Source organism: Camarhynchus parvulus, chromosome 4 (assembly GCF_901933205.1).
Source record: "Camarhynchus parvulus chromosome 4, STF_HiC, whole genome shotgun sequence".
NCBI lineage: Eukaryota > Metazoa > Chordata > Aves > Passeriformes > Thraupidae > Camarhynchus > Camarhynchus parvulus.
In genome coordinates, this window is record NC_044574.1 from 59,132,376 (window position 1) to 59,155,643 (window position 23,268).

General features: G+C 41.6%; 1 protein-coding gene across 4 annotated transcripts in view; it reads right to left on the reverse strand.

The window, feature by feature from the left end:
• The window catches only part of LRBA (LPS responsive beige-like anchor protein), a 367,939-nt gene extending 346,885 nt beyond the window's left edge, over positions 1-21,054 (reverse strand). For all 4 annotated transcript variants that reach the window (XM_030947121.1, XM_030947122.1, XM_030947120.1 and 1 more), the window contains exons 1-2: positions 20,808-21,054; positions 20,022-20,489 (exon numbers count right to left, since the gene is read on the reverse strand). In XM_030947121.1, coding sequence (XP_030802981.1) covers positions 20,022-20,240 — 219 coding nt within the window. In that variant the 5' untranslated portion in view covers positions 20,241-20,489; positions 20,808-21,054. The remainder of the gene's footprint in view (positions 1-20,021; positions 20,490-20,807) is intronic.
• Between the last annotated feature and the right edge of the window lie 2,214 nt (positions 21,055-23,268).

The following is a 23,268-nucleotide window of genomic DNA, read 5'->3' on the forward strand; positions in this document are numbered from 1 at the left end:
ATAAGTATTTAGCCACTAAAAAAAGTATTTAAAAGCAGTTAGGTACATACAATTAACAACACACCCATCCCAAAGAATCTGGAAGAGAAACTATAAAATAAGTTCTAAAAAAAATAAGAGCAGTACCAACAGAACTCTCGTTTCCCTTTTTTATTTAATTTTAAAAATAATTTTTAAAGCATGATTACACACTTGACTGTTTTCTTTTCAGCTGTATAATAATTAATAATGTTCTAAGAGATTGCTTACATCCATTCCAGCAGATCCTAGAATGACTAAAACATGACTCCTTAAAAACAGTCTTGAGGGCCACATTACTTGGGAGTACTTGACATTCAACAATGCAGTTCCTCTGTGGCCTGAAATTTTACCCAGCAACAGCAATACCTCAGGGAGAACAACCCAGTTCAGGTTACAAAGACACTCCTGTTGTAGCTCATGACATTTCTATCTTTCTTCAGTTAATTGGAAAGTTTAATACCAAATAAATTTATAGAAAACTAACTTTGCTAAGCACATTTCTGATTAAAAAAAATTTGCTTACTATGGTTTCTGTAAGCTTTATTGGTAAAATATCTTGAAATAGTCACTTTCAAACTAGTTTTACTCCTTTGAGTGCTAAATTTTACCAGCCCTGAACATCAAATGAAACTTTGTTCTATGTATTTATTTATTGGATACCAGTTAACTAACAAACCAAGGACCAAACCAAAACAAAAGATTAATCACAGCACTTTTAGCACCACTGCAGAAATTAGAGAATGCAGATTCTGCCAGCCAGGCAAAGCTGCTCCAGGCTGAGCACTCAACTACAAAAAACAGACTGCTCATTCTAGAGCAGCATCATTTTTTAAAAGATATGAAGCATTGTCGTGTCCCCCCTGCCCTGAACACAGTGTAGTTCTGGGAAAGGTGTTCATTAGAACAGCGTGGCTGGACCTGGAAGTGGAGGCCACAGCTCTCCAGCCTTTGTGTCACCTGCCTGCACCACCTCTGCAATCATCCTACCGCAGCCGGGGGTCAAGCCAGATCTAGTATTTCAGATGCAGATCAGGATGACTCTGTGTAATCCCTCCAAGCAAACCCGACAGTGTTTCCTTGGCTTCCTTCCAAAACTAACTCCAGTGATCCCTCTGCACAGCCTCCCCAGCACAGAGACTCAGCCAGCTCCACACTCACATTGTATTAGCAAATTTGCCAGTCTAGATCCTCTCCAGTTCATATCATGATATAAATTCTTGTTACACAACTTGTCATGTCACAACATGAATCTTCATGAAACTATCAGGATCAAAACAGATGCCTTTTCTCAAGTTCACTTTAGCCAGGACAAGAGTATCAATTCTCAATCAGCTGAAATAATTCTCCTAGTTATGACAGGAGGCAGTCCAAGACTGGACTGCAGGGTCACCAACCTTGCCAACAAACAAGGGTTTCCTGCCTGGTAACAAATATTTCAGCTCCATCCCATGAGTCCCATCTCACAACAAAAAATTAACACTAGGGCAAGACACATTTTGTATGAAGAAGAACATAATTATCACAGCCCAGACACTTCAGCATCTTTCCATTCCTGACTCAGGCAGGTCTGTACCAACTCAAATATCATCTTACTCCAGTTTCCAGATTTCTCTAATAAAGATGAGAAATTTCTGCAAGGCCAAACATACAAAGTTCCACCCAATGTATCAAGCCAATTTCATCATCTTTGGATGGGCTTTCATTAGAGCACTGAACTTTCTTCCCTTTACAAACAAAAAGTTTACGCATCATTTATTCTAATAAATACAAAATCCAGGCTTTTTTAATTAGTCTACAAGGCTGATCTGCATTCCATAAGACCCCATGGAACTAATTTCACTACAGTGTTTCCAACATCTTCAAATTTCTAGCGGAACTCCTCATATAAGAAACACTTGGCTGTTTTTAAGTTTTTGCACTGTTAAACTTACTGCCACTCAAACCTAAATGACTGCAGGCCTATTGGCAATTGTTCTAAGCTGTCCCCTAATCCACTTTGCCAAGATTTATTATTACACTTAGTCTGCTGACTAACTGCATAAAATATTAGTTGGCCTTATGGCTGATGTTATGCAGGAGGTCACGTTAGCACATTGATCCCAGGGTCTTATAATCTATACTTGACACTCTTTCAAGGGATGCTTTTATTGGCAACTGCAAACTTTGAAGTGCTATTCCAAGATAAGCCTTTCAGTAGCTGAATCTTAGGAGGAATGTTGCTCTTCCCTCAAACATTTATATCTTTTTTAACACTTAAACTTCCACTGTTACAAAACAACAGTACTCGCCTTCTGAACATTTTTATGTCAGCCACCACAATTATAGCACTCAGTACTACACTTCTAAAGTTGGATCACTCTGCTTCAATGGAATTCTAGTAACTGGTTTTGTTAAACAATATTATAGTTCTCTTATGCTTCTGTGTAGTACAACAAATTTTTTAAAAGCCATAAGCATATCTATAGATAGCACATATGCACAACACTGTAGAGAGTAACACAGCATCATACGCAGGTCAACTTAAGTAAAAAGCTAAAAAGTCTGCAAAACATTAGGTTTTATCTTAAATTCAAAGAGTCTGAACATAAACACTTCTCAGGTGTAAATTGCTATATCTCAGTGCACTAAGTACATTGCAAATAGCTTTTACACACGTCCCTGAAAACCTGACTCAGGCTGGTCTCCAAATGTAAAACATCCCCATTGTGTTATCCAGATCAAGTTAATACAAAAACCCAAAGTAAACCTCTCCTTTTACTGGCATGACAGGTGAGCACACAATTTGTATTAGAGAAGACTTTCTGTAACAGAAAACTGAAGCAAGAAACACAAATACAGGTTTTGGCATGGCCACCACATTATTTCAGCTCTATCAATTGCTGAGTTATGAAGAGTAAGAAAGAAAAACTGTCTCTATTTACTCAAACACTTGCAGTAAGAGCAATGAGGTCTTGGAAATCCAGCTAAACTTATAAATCCTAAGCTTTCTGTAATACCCTTAAGATGTTTGCAAAGTATGGGATTTTCCACCCAGTAAAGCCTCAATTTTCCTTCTGACATTTATGATATATCTTTTTCCTATTTAGCATTTACTTAAGACTGAATTATGCAGCGTGAGTGAAGCAGATTAGCATTTTAGCCACATTAATCACTCTTCAAGGGAGCAAGTCTGTAGAAGCACATGGGTGTCTCATGTATGACTACTTAGACATACAATTGCAGCACTCTTATATTACAGAAAACCATCACTACTGAAGTATATTTATCCTGTGAAATTGCAGCATTACACACTTTCAAAAAATCATGTTTGTTTGGGGTTTTTATACATGTAAATAGAAATACTGAAAAAGAAATTATTCAGTTACCAACACTGGGGAAAATATGAAGCCAATGGATGGAAGGTAGAAGGACAAATATTTTTTTCTTCATGTTTGTCCTGGTTTAGGGCAAATTTGGGACTTAACTTGAGAAAGGGATGGGATTGTTCAGGATTTTTTTTTTTTATTACTGGATACCCGTTGCAAAGCATTTAGCACAAAATACAATTTCTAAGAAACCATTCTTTTTTCAAAATGAACCCAAAACATTTCATCCTTGCTGCCACTCACCTGCCTTCTTTTATGTGCAATGCTGTCTTTGGCAAAATTTTTACCTAAAAACACATGGTCAATGTCAGAATTGGAACACAAAAGGTTCCTGTGAAACAAATATTATTCAGAAATTGAAGAGTACTTCAGTATAAAAATTTCAACTTTGTTCCTTCCTTTCATGCAAATTTTGAGACAAGAGACAGGAAAGGGACACGTGAAAAACATTTATAGTCAGCCCAACCAAATACTAATGAAACACTTAAGCAAATGTTCAGGACGAAAAGTAAAAGTTATAGAAGAAGAAATTCAAGTTACACCTATCTGTAACCTTACCAAAGTATAAAGCTAGTGTCAATTATGCTCTGACAAAATACTGTCCTCTGCAGTTTGGAACGTTTGTACAAAGCAATTTTCAGACAAGCCAGAAAAGAGAACAGCTTTCAACATCTAGAAAATTCTAACAAATGAGCATTTGACTGCAACACCAACAAAACACATTCAATAACTGTGCTATTCCAGCGATTCTATCACCTCAAAGATCCTTTTTTTCAAAAACAAGGTAAACAAAGCTTTAAGAAGAAATCAACATTACTTAAAATGTCATTGCCATTACATTTACTACAAAACTGAATCACAAGTATCTTGCTGAATGTCACTACCCTTCCAAATCAAAAGGTCATATGAAGCAAGTTTCTATTTTTGATTTACACACTTCCCATTAAGACAACTAACCAGAGTGCTGAACACTGTATCCACCTGTTTCTTGAACAGTCGTGGGACTGTTTGCAAAAGTTTGGAGCTAATTTAGCTGCATAACTCTGGAGACTGCTGCAAATCCTGATGCCACTAAAGTAAAGAACAATCATTACAGTGCTTCTCTCCCTTTCTGCACCTGGGCAGTCCAGGCCAAGAGGAGAGGCTGCAGCAAGTGTAGGGCAAAGCACTAACACAGTTCCAGACTGAGCAGAACACACAGAAGAAACAGACACTAACAGCATTCTCCCTGAGAAAACTTATCAGTGGCAAGCACTTCATCATCACCAAAGCTCTGCACTGAGGGGACCAACGGGGAAAGGAGGATTATGGAAAATAAAGCTGCAGATAAAAACCCCTCTCCGTGGTAGATGCCTAAATTCCTAAAATATTACGTACTCATTTGCTCCGCAGCCATTTTTAATCTAACAGGGTTTATCCTATTATACCACTTTAACTATGTTACACATGGCACTACAGATGGTGCTAAATGACTCCAGGTAATCAGAAGAATGCTGTTGTGAGATAACTACATTTAAGAAGCAATAAAATTAGATTTCTTTTTCGTGTTATGTTCCAGTCCTATTTCTCACTGTGTTTAATACAAAACTAATTTCAGCTTTATAGCACAGTAACATTTTTGGAACCCAAAAATATGTGAATGAAGTCAGTCATGCAAAACTCGAGACTTTGTTACACTGTCACAAACAACCTGAGAAATGCATCCATTTAAGGGAGAATTTTAAGGAGTCTGGTAGGGAAACAGGAGTAATTGTTTCTGTTTATGCCTCCTATTACTCCAAAAATTAGGAACAGCTTTTATTCACAATACATTAAAATGCTACATTTATTAAATAACCCAATTTACATATTTCCATATTTCATATGCATTCAGTCCATTAATCACCCACCCTACTAGCCTTAATTATTTTCCATCAAATCCACAATTAGATTCCATAAATTCAAAAGCATCATCTTAGGGGACAAGGGACCTTAATTTTTTTCAACTTCCACTAGTCCAGTTACCAGTTTAAAGTTTTCCACATTGTAAATATAAAAGGTCTTGTTTCTAACCTCAGATAGCTGCTGGCAGTAACCATGATTATGGCCATCTGCAGTAACAGCAGTGACAACAGCTGCAGCCAAAGCCAAGCAAGTCAGACACTTCAAATTCTAGCACATCTGTCCCTCCTCAGAGATCATCCTTCACACCTGGCATTTGCTGCACAAAACTAGGCAACAAAGATCTGTCCACAATGTATCTGCTTCACATGACCTACAGGAACTCCAAACTTTAGCTGCTAACCGTTACACATTTCTGACTTCACATTTGAAAACCTGAGAATTTTCACTTCTTCCTCCATTCAAAGCTGCTTCTTTAGTATGCACACTGCAGAGAATGAGCAGATAAAATAGAAAAACAATTCCCAGAATCACTTTTAGCACTAGCAAACAGGACTACTTCTGTATTTGTATACTTTCTTTGGTAATTATTTTTTCAATACAAAGAGCAAATATTATTTCTGCCAATACATGTTAATACAAACAGCAACTATTACTCTTCCTGATATGTGTTGTTCTTCACTTCAAAGAAAAATAAAAGAAGCATTTTGCATTCACAGAAGTACTATTATTTGGGTTTGGTTTCAAGCAAGTATCACACAAGTTCTAGCATGACTTTAGGTTTTAGGACACCCTACTTTAGGAATTTGCTTGCACAACACAGCCTGTGTCCTGCCTTTACAGGAACAAGCCTCTCACTGCACTCAGTCACCAAGAACAGCTTTTGCGTTCAGTTCCCTTTGCATAACTAAGCACTATGTAAAGTAGTGATTGGCAATAAGATTCTCAACACAAAGATGATGAAGTCCTCTAATTTCTCACTACAGTTAGCAATAGGCTAACTTTTGGGACAAATAGAACGTTTCAACAAAACACAAAAGTTTGTAATTTTCCCAATAGATTAAAAAAAAAAAAGTTGCAGCTCCTCACCCCCAAGTCTACCAGAGGACTTGAGTGTTTACAAATTTTCTTCAGTGACAGTCACTGTTATGGGACAGGTCACAACCACAGCAAGACAGAAATCCTAAACAACACAGCTTCATATTCCACTGCCAAGATGTAGCGATACGATCCTTGCTAGAGCTTCAATCTATAACCTCATTTCAGGTTTTAGGTCATTACATTCTGAAGAGCTTCAGTCAAGTTATAACAGGTTAAAACAGCTAAAAAACTACCCTTATCACAAATTACATGCTTTAAAAACTAGACTTCCCACCTCCTTTTTTTTTTCCAATATTAGGCAACAATAGAATTAGCACAGCAATATCTTACCAATAAAATGGCTTTTCAGGAATATTGCTCTTATGGTGTTCACAAAGTGATTAACAGACACCCACAGTGTCTTAGAACATTAAAGTTTAGCTCATTTCACAGTTTCTCAATTTCTAGTTCTCATTTGACAATTTCACTTTTAACTTTCTTGTTTTTAAACAGGTTTTTACTTTTTGCCACATAAGCCATCTCATGAATTGGAAAACAAGTAACTAAATGGCAACCTACACATAGCAAGTACCCCTCAGAGGATGTTTCATGACTTTAGCTAACAGCAGTGAAATCTTGCCGTATATCCTGATATGTATTGACAGATAATTGTACAATCACAGAATCACCCCACCTGCTTAAAACATGGGGAGATTAGAAGATAAAATCAACCCTTCAAAGAAGGACAGTTTGTTACACCTTCAGAATGAGAACCCAGCTTCAGCCTTCCAGCTGCATTACAACAGAATTTGCAGATGAAACAGGACCAATGTGTACACAAAGTACAAGAACAATGGGTGCTGCTGAAACTGCAATATTTCATTCCAGTCTGTAAAGTTTGTGCGGCTATTTATTGGAAAAGTCACATTCTGAGTTACAACGAACAGCACAAATGTTTTCCTTTCTGCCTTGTAAATGCAAAAGGAATTCACACTTCACATAAAAACACAACACAACAAGCATAATGAGGCAGCTCTCGAGCCAGGTACTTAGACTCAGTACTCCTTGGTTATCAAGGAGGAAGAATAGCTGGGCCAAGCAGTGGGAAGCCCAACACGACCGTCCTCCTTTTCTAGGTTCCAACTCAACTTCCTTGATAAGCCTGACTGCACCCAGCAGAAAACACACATCTGCTGCTGCTTTGAAAGCACAGAATCACAGAACAGTCTGAGCTGGGAGGGGCCATAAACAGTACCCAGCTCCAAACTCCCCACTGTGCACAGGGATGCCACCCACTAGAAGAAGTTGCTCAGGGCCCCATCCAACCTGGCCTTGAACACTCCCAGTGGGGCACCCACAACCTCTCTGGGCAGCCTGTGCCAGCGCCTCACCACCTGAAGAATGTAAAGACATTCTTGACATCTAATCTAAACCTGCCTGCTTTCAGTACTGTCTCTGCAGCCAGAGTGGGTCTTAGAAGATCTGTTGTTATGTGATCAAAGGCTGAACCCATACGTCTCTGGAGCACAGCATCACATAGTGCCTGCACAAAAAGGGTAGAACTTCAGAGAAAATCCTTGAAGATTGCTTAAAACAGAAACCAATGAGCAGTCTTAAGGTATGAACCACTGACTCTTCAGAGCCACTTCTCAATTATCTCAACATCTTTTCCAGTACACATCTGACTCTATAAATACCTTACAGGGTCACAGCACCAGAACATGGAAATGCCTTACAGAGATCACAACTATGTCACACATAACTAATATTTCATAATTAGAGTTGCTATCCATACATTTGATTATTCTGTTTTCTTTGACACCATGGTTAATTAGCATCAGGCCCATAACGGGCAATAACTCCTCTTGGCCAAATTATTAACCTTCCTAAACAAAGGCATCTTCGCCTTCAAAATTCTAAATATTAAGACTGAGGTTCAAGCACCTTTTAATATAGAAGTTTGCACATACAATTACTGAGAAATCCTTTAGTCTGCATCGATCCCATTGTTATAATGATCATTACCTGTTTTAAGAATCCATATGTGCATTCAAGCATTCTTTCCAATTTGCACAGTAAGGTCACAGGCAAACAAACCCATTTAGAAGGATCCTTGGTAAACAAAACTCCTTAAGAGTTGAGAAACAGAATTCTAACTACAACTCTAGCCTCATATATGTGAGCAATAGAGCTATAGGAAATATTAAAGCTGATTCTTAGAAGCTGGGAAGTTGAACATCCAGCTGGAAAATTACTATAAATGAGCATTTAAAGCTGTTCACCTCCTTCCCCATGTACCTACTTTAACTGGAAATTGAAGCATCAAGATCACTCAGTACTACAGAACTCAAATGCACTGCCAACCCACAGAAGACACACTGTAAGTGCATTTCAGAGCTAAAGAGCTATTCTGCACAGTAGGTATCATGCATGGTGCAAAACGGTAACTAAGCCTGCGTCTGACCAGTCCCATTGTAAGTAATATGCAGCATCACTACACTGAAATGCACAGAAATATCCTGTTTAGGATGATAGTGGAATTCAGCTACAAGTGCAGGAACGAGGCATGAAACACTCATTAAACCCCACATGTCAGCAATAGCTACAGGATAGTGTCACACTACAGAGCAAACGAAAACACAGACACTAAACAATACATGACAGAGATGGCACAAGCCAAAAGCCTCTGAAACAACTCTCCCTCATTTTACCACATGTAAATTAAGCTTAAATTTCTGGCCCTCTTGTCTACTTGAAGTGGGTTTTCCCATAGAGATGAACAAAGAATTACAAAACCACCAAATGCTTTGGTTGGGAAAGGACCTTAAAGATCATTTTGTTCCATCCCCTCTGCCATGGGCAGGGACACCTTCCACTAGACCAGGCTGCTCAAAGCCCCATCCAACCTGACCTTGAACACTTCCAGGGCTGGGGCATCCACAACTTCTCTGGGCAATTTGTTATCCTGTGAGTGGCCCATCCATCAAATTCACGTTTCTCCAGTTTACAGACAAGGATGTTGTGCCAAATGCTTTGCACAAGTCCAGAGAGATGACATCAGTTGTTCTTCCCTCATCCACCAGTGCTGCAACCCCATCAGGGAAGGCAACCAAATTTGTCAGGCCCTTTGATTTGCCCTTCGTGACACCTTGTTGGCTCTCACCAATCACCTTCTTATTTACTATGTGCCATAGCACAATTTCCAGGAGTATCAGTTCCATGATCCTGTAAGGCACAGAGGGGAAACTGAACAGCCTGGAATCTCCTGGATTCTTCCTTTTTCCCTCTTTTAACACTGGGAGTTGTGTTTTCTCTTTTCCAGTCACTGGTAACTTCATCAGTCTGCCACAACTTTCCTAATAGGACAGATGGTGACAAGATCATGATATTTAGATAGTCCAGATTTGAATCCAGAAGCTTGAATTTGAAATAAATAGTTTATAATCAAGTTTTATAACAGCCCAATTACAGTGATTAAACTAAACTGCTCATGTGTGATGTTATTTTATGATGATTTCTTTGGGCAGTTTGGTTGCTCCTCTAAAATTCTACTCATATGTCTAGAATGAAAGAGATCCCAACTACTCCTTGCATACCTAATTAAAGAATCCCTACAGACACATCCATCTTTAAATAACAGCAACAAAGACATCAAGACTAACTCAGCACTCAAAATTTCAGTGTTTTTTCCCCCATTTCCACTTTATCCAGTACTCCAGGTTTCTCAATTTGCACACACAAAACCCAGCTGAGGGTAAGCCTGAACTGACAAGTTCGCTTGTTACAGTCACCTACATCATCTGACAATGTGAAAATTATCTTCACCACATGCCTTTTTTTTTTTTTTTGAGGAGGGGGCAGACATTACACTACACTAACTTGAATCAAGGAGTGTTATATGACATTTTTTTTCAATTTCCTCATGATCCAGTTGGAAACAGGGATATCACTTACCTGAAAAATGACAGCACCATCATGAAGCAGGAAACCCAAGTTTCTGCCATCTAAATTCTATCTTTTTGAAATATGCCTAAACAACTCTAGTGATATCTCAGCCACTGGACAAAGCCCTTCACCTGAAAATAATGCACCTTCCAGGAATGAAGTCAGGATTTGGTACATTACAAAGAAATCTTTAGTAAAGTCCTAACATGCAGGCAAGAAATCCACCGTCTTCCAGCTCCATACCTTCCCTGTCACGTATGAGTGACTAGAAAACCTTATTTAAACACCTTAACCACAAGGTCTGGCATTTGTTTCTTTCAGTGCCTTCTCCCCATACTCATAAATCTGGCATTTTTTGCTGTGTATGAGCCTAGTCTTTGCATTAGAGGTGTCACAAGTGCTCCTTTACAAGTCGCTCACAGCATCCTCAATCCTGACAAATGGCAATTTGAATCTCCTCCTGTTAAGGGGAGAAATCAGGATGGCTTTCACTTCCTGCAGAGGTGAGACTTTACCAAATCAGCAAAACTCCCAAAGAGCCTATAGATTCCTCTTTAAAAGCAGTACACAGGAAGGGCACAAGTCTTCAGCACCAGGTCTCAGGTGAGTCATGGAATAAACATGTCCCCAAGGCAATGCTCCTGCCAATCAGCTGATGCACAGCAACTGCAGCACACACAGTGGCATCCACAGATTCCCAGCCAGCTACAGATTCCAGTGAGTGCTCAGACTCACTTCTGCAACAAGGGTGAAGGCAGCAGGTGCCAGGTCATGGAAGAGGAGGCAAGGGGGCACAGGAAGGACAAAACAGTGTCCTGGCATGAGGTTAGGCAGTGGATAAACTAGGGTGGCACAAGACTGGGACCTTACTTTTAAGGCAGAAATGGGCAAGGAAACATGGCAATAATTTCCTCATAAGCATTCACTGATTTATATAAAGATGGGAAACCATTGCTACATTTTCTGATCCTGAGAATTCTTTTCACTGCACTTTACTGTTCAGTTGAGCACCACTGCTACTCCGTTTAAAACAAGGGCATTTGAAGTGATAAAGACATCACAGCTTCAGAAGGTGACCTTTAACTATAGATTACAAATTGGACAGAGAATCTTTTGCAATTCCAATTGAAATATCCATTCCCAGCATCTCAGGTGTTCTCCTATTCTATAACAGCAGCAATATATTAAAAACACACATTTCCCCCTCTCATGTTTGATGGTCCAAAATACATTCTAAAAAATGCAATCACAGTTACTCAGTTTTATACTCCATATCAGATACCTAAAAGCCAGGCATTAGGGCACCTAAATTACATACTGGAAGCAAATCCTACAGTATAAGTAAGCTTCTATTACATAGGGAGAAAAAAAAGCTTGCAAGTTCTTTTCAATCAAGTTCACAACCATGACTAGAGACAAATCACATGCTTAGTTTCAACAAAAACATTAGCAGGAGGCAGATGCTGACTGGACTAATAGTTTCCATTTGTTTATTTAACAGTCACGCACCATTCACAACATTAGTCATTTGGTTCTTATCCTCCCCTCACTGGCATTGTTATAAGGCTCATCAGCAATTCTACTTCTGTATCACTGGCCGTATTTTGCAACCAAAGTCTATGATTCCACATAAAAAACTTTTGGGTTTGGTTTGATGGGCAGGGAAAGTGTGTTGTTTTTCAGTTTGGTTTGGGGGTTTTTGGGGGGAGGGGATTGTGGTTCTCGTTTTTGTGGGGGTTTTTTGGTGATGGTGGTTTTTGGTTGGTTTTCTTAAGCACTGATTGATTCCAAGGTCCACCTGGATCATTAATAATCACACACAAAATAATTGTCTTTAGGAATACTGTTTTAACCCCAACAAGTGCAAACAGCACAACTTAGAAGCTTCTCTAATAACAGATTTCTAAAACTTAAAAGTTGCAGGATCTGCAAAGCCTCTATTCAGCAGCTCTACAGCAACAGGGTTTATCTCACTGCTTACCTACCCCCACCAAATCACATGTGGGAAAGCAGCCAGTACAATTCCCACCCAAACATACACAATTTGATAAAGGAACCGCTTTGTGAGGGGTTTACCATGCAAACGTTCACCATCCTGGACTCCATAATCACACATTTCCCAGTTTACTGTGAAATGCTACTGGTTCTCTTCTTGCTGGTCTTCTATTACAGAAATTGCCTTCCTGCTGCAGTTACCATCTCACCTGCTGCCTCCTGGTGCCTCTTGTATTTCAGGACTTCCCAAAAAGAGAATAAATAAGCTACAGGTCACCCCATGCCTTCTTACAGTTACTGTTTTACAGGGCTAGTCCAGGACAAACCTAGAAATTTGGAGTACCTAAGTGGGGCAAATAGAATAGGCCCCATTTAGTGAACTTATCTCAGTAATTTCTGTCCACACCTCAGACAACAACTGCTGATGGAAAAAGAGGAAATGCTGACACACCCAAAACACACATTCATAGAACAGATGAGTCCTACACCATTACTCTGGTTTTGATTTCCAACTGCAAAGGAAAGATAACCCAGAAGCTCTTCAGGTCTTGATTTCTTCAGTTGCATCAACAAAGGAGAAGAGATTTTGCCTGAACAATTCAATTCCAGCTTTTCAGTCACACAAAAAATAGTCTGAATTTTCTGCATTGATGCATATAGAATTTTTTTTCCAAGATATATGCTGAACAAAAAAAATCAACAAAACTATTCATATGCAGGCTGCAGTAAAGAGACTTGCAGCTCAAACTCACAGAACACTTACACAAGGCAACAGAGCACATCCTATTCCCACTAGCAATTCTCATTTAAATATCTTCTCAAGGCAGCTATTAACAAGAAAATCATGCCTGGGCTGCTCTGAGTTCCCCAGTTACTACTAGGGGAATCCAGTGCAACAGAAGGCATTAGAATTTTCTTCTCCACAAATTAGTTTCTATTTAGAAACTACTTATGCCTATTTGTGAAGCTCTGGAATCTAAAGCACTGTGGCAACACAAGCTCTTCACAAATTATTCCAGGCTCCCAGGGTCAGCACAAAGCCCCCAGTGGCTCAGGCAAAGGTACTATTGCAACTCCTGCAGTATCATCACTTGGTGAGTTTGATTACAGCAGTTGGGCAAGGATGCATCTCGATTGCTATCTGCCCTAAGCACAGAGCGCTGCATGCTGGAAACTGCAGTCTCCACTGGCCAGGCAGAGCACTCACAAAGCAGGTGGCAATAGTATCCTGTTTTACCATATTCATGGAGCCCTCGGCCTCCTGGCAAACGGCCAAAGCTCACAAAGCTTGAGGGTTTCCCAGAGTCAAATAAAAATGGCCAAACTAGCTTTTGGATGGGCAGTAACATGATCTAGCCTGATATCAAGTTCACCAGAAAAATCCAGAATTAGTTAAAGCAGAAACGTAATCTAAATTAGGACATTAGTAATTAGGTCAAGCTAATACCAAAAACCATTATGCAAAATGCTGTGAAGAGGCCAGCAAGGCCTCCGGGGGCTGGGGAAGACACCTGAACAGCAGAAAGTTAGTAACTGTAATTAGTGATTATGAACAAAAACTTTCTGCCAGATTGACCCATTTAAAATAAATAGAAGTTTTTAAAAAGATATGCATAAATTTAATGCATGCAAGACTGAATTTGACAGGATAGATTTTTAAAGAAGACAGAAAAAGACAGAAACACCAAAGGTAGCAAGAAGCTATTTCACATTCCAGTGACTAAACAGCAGAGCTTACTTCATCTGTGCAATGGATTAAAGCTTCTTCCTTAAGGCTCATAAAGGACTTGATGACTGCATGAAGACAGAAGCTATCAGTGCTTTAAGCTGCCAACTTATCTAGCAAAAAATAAAAGGTCAGAGCAATGCATCAAGTGAGAGACAGCTCAGAATGAACACAGGTTCACCAAGAGGTGGTGAAGTAAATCTACAGATAGTCAATGAAACCACAGACAAAGCTCATTTTAATCTTTCATCAGACTTCAATCCATAACACATGTCAAAAAAAAATATCAGGCTTGATGATTTTCAGAAGACAGGGACTTCTCAGCAAACTTCAGCATTTGAATGTACACCTGACTAACCACAGAGTACTGAACACTGTACCAAACCAATACTACCTCGAAAAAGAATTGAACAAATACTTCATCTTTGATTTTCCTCAAGCACCAATGTTCAGCCAATACAGCAACTTCAAAAGCCTTCTCTTCACTCACACTTATCTTCAAAGAGATTATTGGAGGAGTGAACCAAAGTGTGCTGATTCAACATGCATTTATAAATATCCATTTTTGTATCACTCTGCAATATCCAGCCTTTGTGGCAACCTTGACATGCCATCCACCTGCTTCCCTGATGCTTTTGACTAATTTCATTCTATTCCCTAATCCGCAGATGCTTTTCCTGAGCCAGTCCATATGGCCCCTAGGTTTCTGTGCTCTCTGCACTGCTGGGTCAGGCCCATGGTCCATCCAGCCCAGGACTGTCTGGCAGAAGCAGCAAAAAACCCTACCCAGAGACAGTAAAGCAACTGCAATGGAAACCTGATTCCCTCTCCTCTGTTACCAGACACCACCTAGAAAAATCTGTCATTGAACTGATGTGTTCCCCTCTAAAGGGGAGTTCTGAGCCATGCTATAAACACATTTTGACCAGGCTTCCTTGTAGAACAAACTGCTAATTAAAAATTGTCAACCAATTTTGCATTATTGAGACAAGATACAAATAAATGCACAGCTCAGCTTTGCTTTTTTGGCTTTATGCTTGTACAGAGTCTATTAATGTCATTAGAGGATGCCAACACTGCTGTAAAACACAAAGCATGTTCCAGGCTTTCAGAGACACTTGAAATCTCCTATTGGACACACGAAGCTACAAAAGTCTGGCAACTTCGCAGAGAAGTAAGCAAAACTGAACACTTTCCCATGCAGTCTTTGAAATTTTGTCCTCAATATTTTGTCGTCCTACATTGTGCTTTAACTTGCAGTTATAGAAGTGAGTTGATACTACAGCCAAAGTACAAACCAGCTCCTCTTCAGAGCCTACACAATTTTCCTCCACATTGCTGCATGACTAATTAAAGCCTGCCATTACCACCTCACTACATTCCACACGCTTCTCAGCCAACCACAAAATTTCCCTCAGTTCCTGCATATACTACATAGAGTGATATTTCCACTAAGTACAAAGTAATGTCCAAGTTGAATCAATACCTGAAAAAACCCCACTATGCATCACTTCAATAAGTAAAAACCATGCATGACCTCTAACACAGCTGACTGTTCCATGTACTACGATTTTTTTTTAAAAAACCCTACAAGCCTGACCCAGCTAAAGCCACAGACTTACCTTATCATCTGTACTTTAAGTGGACAGAAGTGACTGAACTAGGATAACTGTAGCCAGAGGTGAATTTACTGGGAAGCTGCTAAGGAAGACTGCATCTACTAGGAAACACACAACATTCAGTGATATTCTAGGAACTACTTGGTTACTCTCACTTGTCATCGGCATTGGTAAGTTTACGTAGAAAATAAAGTTTCTAAAAACATACAGTAATGTAATGAAAGGAATGCATTGTTATAAAGACATTGATGGTGGATTTCTACTACTGCAATACATTTAATTCTATCAGCATTAACTTTGTGGGGTTTCTACAACGTGATACATGCAAAGAAGTCTGTGACAAGAGATGAGAAAAGGGGAATTCAGACTTCATTAAAACCATTATGAGTTACAGGGTTCTAGTTGTATTAGTGTGCCCAAATCATGCAAATTAAAAATGTGATGTATCAGCAGGAAAATAATCTGTAAGAATATTTTAAAGTTAGTTTGATTTTTTGTTTGTGGTTTTAGTTTGTCTGGCAGAAGTGAAAGAGCTGACAAATTAAATTTACAAAGCAATTTAAGCCTCTGCTCCTCAGATCCCTTTATTTTTCCTCCAAAGGTGATAAAAACTTGTGTTTCTTTCTCATTTGCACTTTGTCACTCTTGGTGAGGATCTCATAACCCATGAATTGAATCAGAAACAACTGCACATTATCTTCACCAAAGAGAAATAAAAAAAAAAGTCTTTGCAACGCAGACTGAGGGGAAAAAATTGAGCCAAATCAAGTAACAATCTATACCATAATCAATAAAACAGTTTGAAGCACTAAAGATGTTTTAAACAAAACTGGGTTACAACTATTTTAAGTTAGTAACAGATCCCACTGCAAGTAATTTATTTTTTCATTCTATCATCTTCTCCAACCAGGAGGGTTTTTTATTTTAATAAACTAAAGAGAAAATATGAGGTAACAAACAGGAATTTACCTGATTTGTATGCAAAGGAAATTAAAGGAGTTATTGCTGCCCAAAATCAATTAAAAATAAAATTCACAATGCATGAGGAATATATATCCATAGTTTAGCTCAGTCTGTCTAAAAAAGTATCAGAACAGATTAATACTTGAACAAGAACGTGCTTTCAAAGTTGTCCACAGAATAATCAGTTTCTTGAAAGCTCCTATTTCCCTCTTCACTTCTAAGAGGTGCTGAAATGTACAAAGACATATTCAACATGGGCTGGGAAGCTGAGTTCATTGAGAAAACTGACCAAAACAAAGCGGATCAGCTTGTATGTTTCTAGGAGTAGAATTTCCAAAGACAACAAAATGAGACCAGCAGAGTTTTGATGTTAGAAGTGAGCTCATTAAGCACTTTGTTACACTGCTGGACAGAGAAAATGTCAGAGGCGGCTCTCCAAGATCCAACGCTGCTGAAGTGAACAACTTATTTGCTCGAATAATCAGATCCACAGAGGCTTACATTTCTTTAGTAAGCAGCAGATCAATTACTGTGCACTTTAGATTTTTGACCTCCTGACTCTTTCACATATAGAATGTGATCATCTCTTAAAGATGAGAAACACCAAGACAGCACTTTTGTCTTCTCTTAATAACCTCCTTACGCTACAGCAAGTTGGAAGGGCGTAACTAAGAGCAAAATGTTTTCTCAAGAAATTCAAATTAGGGCACCTAACATCCCTGTTTTAAAAATAATCTCTTCACATTTGAGGGTGGTTATGCCAGAAAGAATAAATATATTAAGCCACCTTTCCACCCAGATTTGCCCAGCCCACCTTCCACTCTGGTCTGAAGATGCCTCAAACTAGTGACCATGTAAAACCCCAGATAGTGCAGGTGTCCTCTCTCCAAATCATGAGAAGCAGGCTGGCAGATCTCTGCTCCCACCCCTGGTGACTGCAGCTGTGAGTCACCACACAGAATGAAACCAAACAGGAGGGGATCCAGGGCTGAACCCCATCAGGCAACAGCAGATCAGGGTGTGATCGTCATACCCCCTGCTCAGCCTGCACACACCCACGGAAACGCTCCCAGAGCCATTGGGAAACAAACCACCAGAAAAGCCAGAGCTAAGAGTCACCTTTCCAGGTAAAAGTTACAGATTTGCTGTACACCCACACAGAGGAAACCAAGTACACCACTGCTAACCAGTACTTGACACAAATTCTGGTCAATATGATTTCAGAGGTATTAACTGACAAAATGGTCACAGGTAACAAATTAACAGAGGCAGAACTCTGTGACAGATAAATGAGCATTGCTTTGAAGAGAGACTTCATATCCCTCATATCCCAAAAAGCTACATCAAAAAGTCAGCTTCACTGTTTTTATTTAAAAAAAAAATCTAGAAAATAATGGCTTTCTGTAACAAAAATTACAAGTTTGTTGGCTGGTTTGATTTTTTCATGCAGTTCAGTATTTCCAAAATACCTGATTTGCCAACTAGCTGATGTTTCCCTAGGTCTCAAAGAAAGCAAGGGGCCTATTGTTTTTGCTATTGCTCCAAAATTTGGATTTTGTTTGCACATACCCAGGTAAAGTGTCCTTACTACCAAACTGTTGGCTGTGTCATGACACCCAACAGCTAACAAAACAATGTGGGGCACAAGCATGACCTTTAGCCTCCCACATGTAGGCTGGTGTGCTGAAATGGTTGAGGAATCTTCTCAGAGAGGTTGGGGTTGCTGTTTCACTTGTACAAAAAGTGAGAACATAGCTTCAAAAATTTCCAATGCCAGAAACTCTCCCCTGTCTATCAGGGAAATGAAGATCCAAGAAAATGCAGTCCACAGATCAAATTCTCTTAATCTAAAATCGAGTGTACTCTAAATCACACTGAAGTTTTTGGTCCTCTTTTCTCCAAAATGGAGCACAAGATGAATCACATGAATCAAGGAGCTTTTACATTTTCAATTATTCTGCTGAACCTCTTTCCACTGCTGCCACAAAATATACCTCCAGCACGCCACTCAAAAGGCTACACTAGAAACAAAGTAAAATTTAACATGTTCATGAACAATTACCCCTCACACAACTGTCCTAAATTCTAAATTATTCACCAGAATTTCCTTTTGAACCTCATGTCTATATATGTAAGCACTCTGTTTAGTCCAGGACATTGTCAAGTGGACTCCAAGTACTTTTAATCACTTCCTCATACTTGAAGAATCCATGAAACCTCTGATCTGCGCTTTATTTTCGTCACTACTGCCATTCCCCTGTATGGAGATTTTCATCCAAACAATCTAGGGTACTACACTGTTAATGTAAAAATATTCCAAAACAAATATTTATCATAACCCAAGAAGATAACACCGAAAAACATGAAACAGACGCTGCACACAAATATTTAGTGACCACTGAAACTTGCATGTAGCAAAGAATATCAAAACCAAAATGACTGAAATGCAAACAGCATAAAAAACCAGTATGACTTCTGCCTCAACTTTTCTTGTTACTGAGCTTTAAATTATTAAATGCTCTCACTTCCTGGTTTGTCAGAAAGCACATTGTTTTAGAGTCAGAGCCGCTCACTCAAAGGAAGAAGGAGGGACAATAATTGTTTTTAGAGATGTTTTAAGACCTCTGGTAATAGTAGAGTATCTTTGTAAACTTGAGGGTTTTTCTCCTAATATTTGATCTCCTACACCAAGGAAACATTACTTACTCATCTACTTGCTTTAAATTAGACAATTTAAAGCAATTGGCCCAAAAAGTTCAGTGGTATATATCAAATTTGCAGCTTCAACAAGGAAAAGTTGTACCCTCAATCTTTAGTGAGATCTGTTATGAAATATTAGATACAGCCACACAGCATTCAAAAAATAGCAGCTGAGACCCTAATTCATTAATTTAAAAAAAGGACACTGAAACCATATTCTGCTCTTCCCAAAAAGCAGACTGTGTAAAACATGTCTGAATGAACTACTCCCTGACACTCTCACCCCCTGCACATGGAACTTGGAAGTTCTAGCTACTTCCAAAGCCAACAGGAAGCAAGAAGGGATGTAAACATCTTTGAAAACAGTGTGTGTTTTTTGATGACAGTTTGAGTTACTCAATTAACACTTAACTTTCTTGTTGGGTACACATGTTAAATGTTTAAACATAACAATACGTTTCTCATTTCTAAATAAAGCAACAATTTCTCTGATGAAAACGAAGGAGGAGGATGCTTACAGCTGATTCAAGTATATGAGTGTCTATAAAGAGGCTCATACGCTTTTTTCCCATCTTTTGAGGTAAGCAAAAAGAGTATCGTTGAAATCCAGCATGGTGAAAGTGTAAACATGTAAAAAAATACTAACAGAAAAACAGCACCAAAAACTCTGCAGATTCTTCAGCACACCCGCGCTGTTTTTTCCCCTCATTCAGGCAATCAACTTACCAGGTTAAACACGGTGTCGACTATATCTCTGTTGGACACTTCACCAACTTCCACCAGTCCTGTCAGCACGGCAAATTTCATCTTAATGCCTCGGATCGGGACTCCTGGATTCAAAGGCTGCAGCACACTTCCCCCTTCAGCAGCATTTCCTTCTTTTCCCGCTCCTCCTCCTCCATCATCACCTGTTGGCTGAACAACTTGTTTGCCTTCACTCGCCATGGCCAGTTCACCGCAGGCTACGGCTTCCAGCGCCAGCTCCACACGCTCGCCGCTCCGGGAAGAGCTGCCCAGCCGGGAAGGTGAGCGGCGGCCTCCGCTTCCTTCCCTTGAGCTCCGGTTCCCGAGGAAAGCGGCGTCCGGCGGGGGAGGGTGTCTGGCGGCCGGGGAGGACGCGCCCTGGAAATCGCGGCTCTCTCCTCGGCAGGAAGCGTCTGTCACAGCGCTGCCCTCGGGCAGGTGCTCGCAGCCCTGAAGGACAGCCCGAGGAGTGTTTCAGCCCGCGCTCCGCCAGGCGCTGCCCGCAGCCCGCACGTCCCGGCCCCTGCCCCGCGCCCGGCGGGAGCCGCCCCGGGAGCGCTCACGCCTCTCCCCGCGGAAGTGCTCCCGGACCCGCCGTGCTCCGAGCCCCCACCTCACGGGTTTAATCTGCTTTTTTCTCTTTTTTTTTTTTTTTTTACCAAGAGGGAGCACGCTCCTCCTTCCCGCCCGGCTGCTGCCTGCCGCGGCCCCGGCTCTGCTGGGGCACGGCCCCGGGCAGGTGCAGCGCCCCGCCAAGTTCGCACTCACCGCGGGCTGCGCAGGGGGCGCGGGCTGCCCGACGCGCGGCTCCGGGGCCGGGAGGCGGCTGCACTCTCCGGCTGCGGGCTGCGCTGCGCCGGCCGCCACTCCGCCCGCCCAAAGGCGCCTCAACTTCCAGCCGCTGCTGCCGCCGCCGCTGCTGCTGCCGCCACCTCACAGCGCGGTCCCGGTCAGCCCCATCTCCTTCCTGCCGGCGCTGCCGCTCGCCGCCGCCATGACAGCGCGGAGCCCCCGGAGCGCCTGCGCGGGCCGGGCGCGGGCGGGGCCGCGGCGCGGGGCGGGAGCCGCGGGCTGCGCACGCCCAGGTGAGCGCAGGTGAGCGCAGGTTAGCCGGAGCCGCGCCCTGCCCCTCGTCCCCCTCATCCCCGGGGACGCTGCTCACCTGGGGGGGATGCAGCGCCTGCCTGGGCCGGACGGTCTGGAGGCTGTGTGCAATAACTTGTCCCAGACTATTGCAGTGTTCACAGAATTGGTAGGGAAGGGGCCTCTGGAGATCATGGGATCCATTCCCCCTGCCAAGGCAGGCTCACCTGGAGCAGGTGGCACGTCCAGGTGGGTCTGGAATGTCCCCAGAGAGGGAGAGTCCTCCCTGGTCAGCCTGTTCCAGTGCTCTGTCACCCTCGCTATAAAGTTCTTCCTCATGCTGAGGTGGAACTTCTAGTGTTTTAGCTTATGGCCATTACACCTGTTCCTGTCGCTGGGCACTTATGAAAAGAGTCTGGCACCATCCTCTGGGCACCCACCTTTGTGATATTTATGTGCAATAATGAGATCCCCTTCGGTCTTCTCCAGACTGAAGAGATCCCGGCTCCCACAGTCTCCCCATAAGAGAGATGCTCCAGATCCCCTGTCATCTTTGTGTCCCTTCCCTGGACCCCCTCCAGTAGCTCCTTATCTCTCTTGTCCTAAGGAGCCCAGAACCAGACATGGCCCTCCAGACGTGGCCTCACTAGGGCTGAGTGGGAATCCCTACAGAACAGAATAGTGTTCTGTAGCTGTTCAATGACTGAAGTCTGCCCTTCCTGAAGCAATTTTCTTTTTCTTTTGGGAGAGGCGGTTTTGGAAAAGGTTTTTTTTTTTTGGTTTTTTGGGGGGCGGTTTTTTGGGTTTGTTTTTTTTTGTTGTTTTTTTTTAAGAATCAAAGAAACCCAATGCGAACAGCGGGCCCCCAGCCGGGCGCTCCGCGTTTGCGGACACTCCGGAGGAAAGCCGCAGCTGTGCGGGAGCGGAGGCTGTTTGGATGGTCCAGCTCCGGCTCCTGCCACCGCCAGAACGGTCCCGGCGAGTCGCTTCTGCCACCCAAACCTCCAGCATGGGCGGGCGCGCTGTCATTCTTCCTCCTCCTCCTCCTCCTGCTGCTGCTGCTCCCTGGAGAGCGCCAGGGGCGCGAATGTGGGTCATGAGAGACGCCACCCAGACGTGGCGAGCTGAGGAAAAAAGGGAGCAGGATGAGGGAAGGAAAACTCGCTCTCTTCCTTCAGGTGAAAAGCCTGTGGCGGCGGCGCCGGTTGTTTCGGTTTCTCAGTTTTTCGCTGTCACAGCCGCTCCCCAGCCCCGAAGAAGTCTCCCCAAAGGGGCGGCAGTGCCAAAATCCGGCGCCCCGAAGCGCCCGCCGAGCCCCGGGGAGGGTGGCGGAACCTCCACGCACAGCTGGGGTAAGGCACGAGAAGTGCTGCCCTTTCTGTGCTCTCTCCTAGGGCGACAGGAGCTATAAATAGGCATCAATCCCATCCTCTTTTGTTTGACCTTTTACTTGAATTTATTTGATATTAATCGGAGTATCTGTTAATAAAGAAGTGGAAGGGTCTGCTCGTCCGAGCTCTTCTTTCAAGGAGTCTTCAACTGTGCATTTTTAAGGAGACTGCCCGTGTCAATAAGGATTAGACACACTCCTAAAGGCTGTAGGGTCTTGTACCAGCTGTTTAACACACAGACAAGTGTTTGAGGTTTGTTAATGAAGTATCACAGCCAACATGACAGCATCAAAGATTTCCAAAGGAAGGATCATCTCAGGAATGTGAACATAACCTGCAGACAGATGTAGAAAACAAATATAAGCAGATGTACCTTTTAACCCTTCACATCCTCTCTGATATAAAAAGCTGTGTTTTATGTAATTCTATGGAGGGGAAGGGTATGAATCCTTAAACTGGTAAAAATTTCTGTGTTTTGAGATCTAGCATTAAAGAATTTCCAAGGAGGACAACTGGCATTTGTATGGGGAATAAAAATTTCTCCTTACACTTGATACTGCACCATGTTCAGGATGGAACTGTTGGGATGTACCCCTCCCTGCCTGTGTTTACACAGACAAAAAAAAGGTAGAAGCAAACTCAAACTGCAGTTTTTCTGGAAAATGCTTTTCTGAAGTGATCTGCAATGTTCTTTATAAGCATGCCATATATTACTGCAATTATTTAATATTAATTATTATACTAACTGTATTATT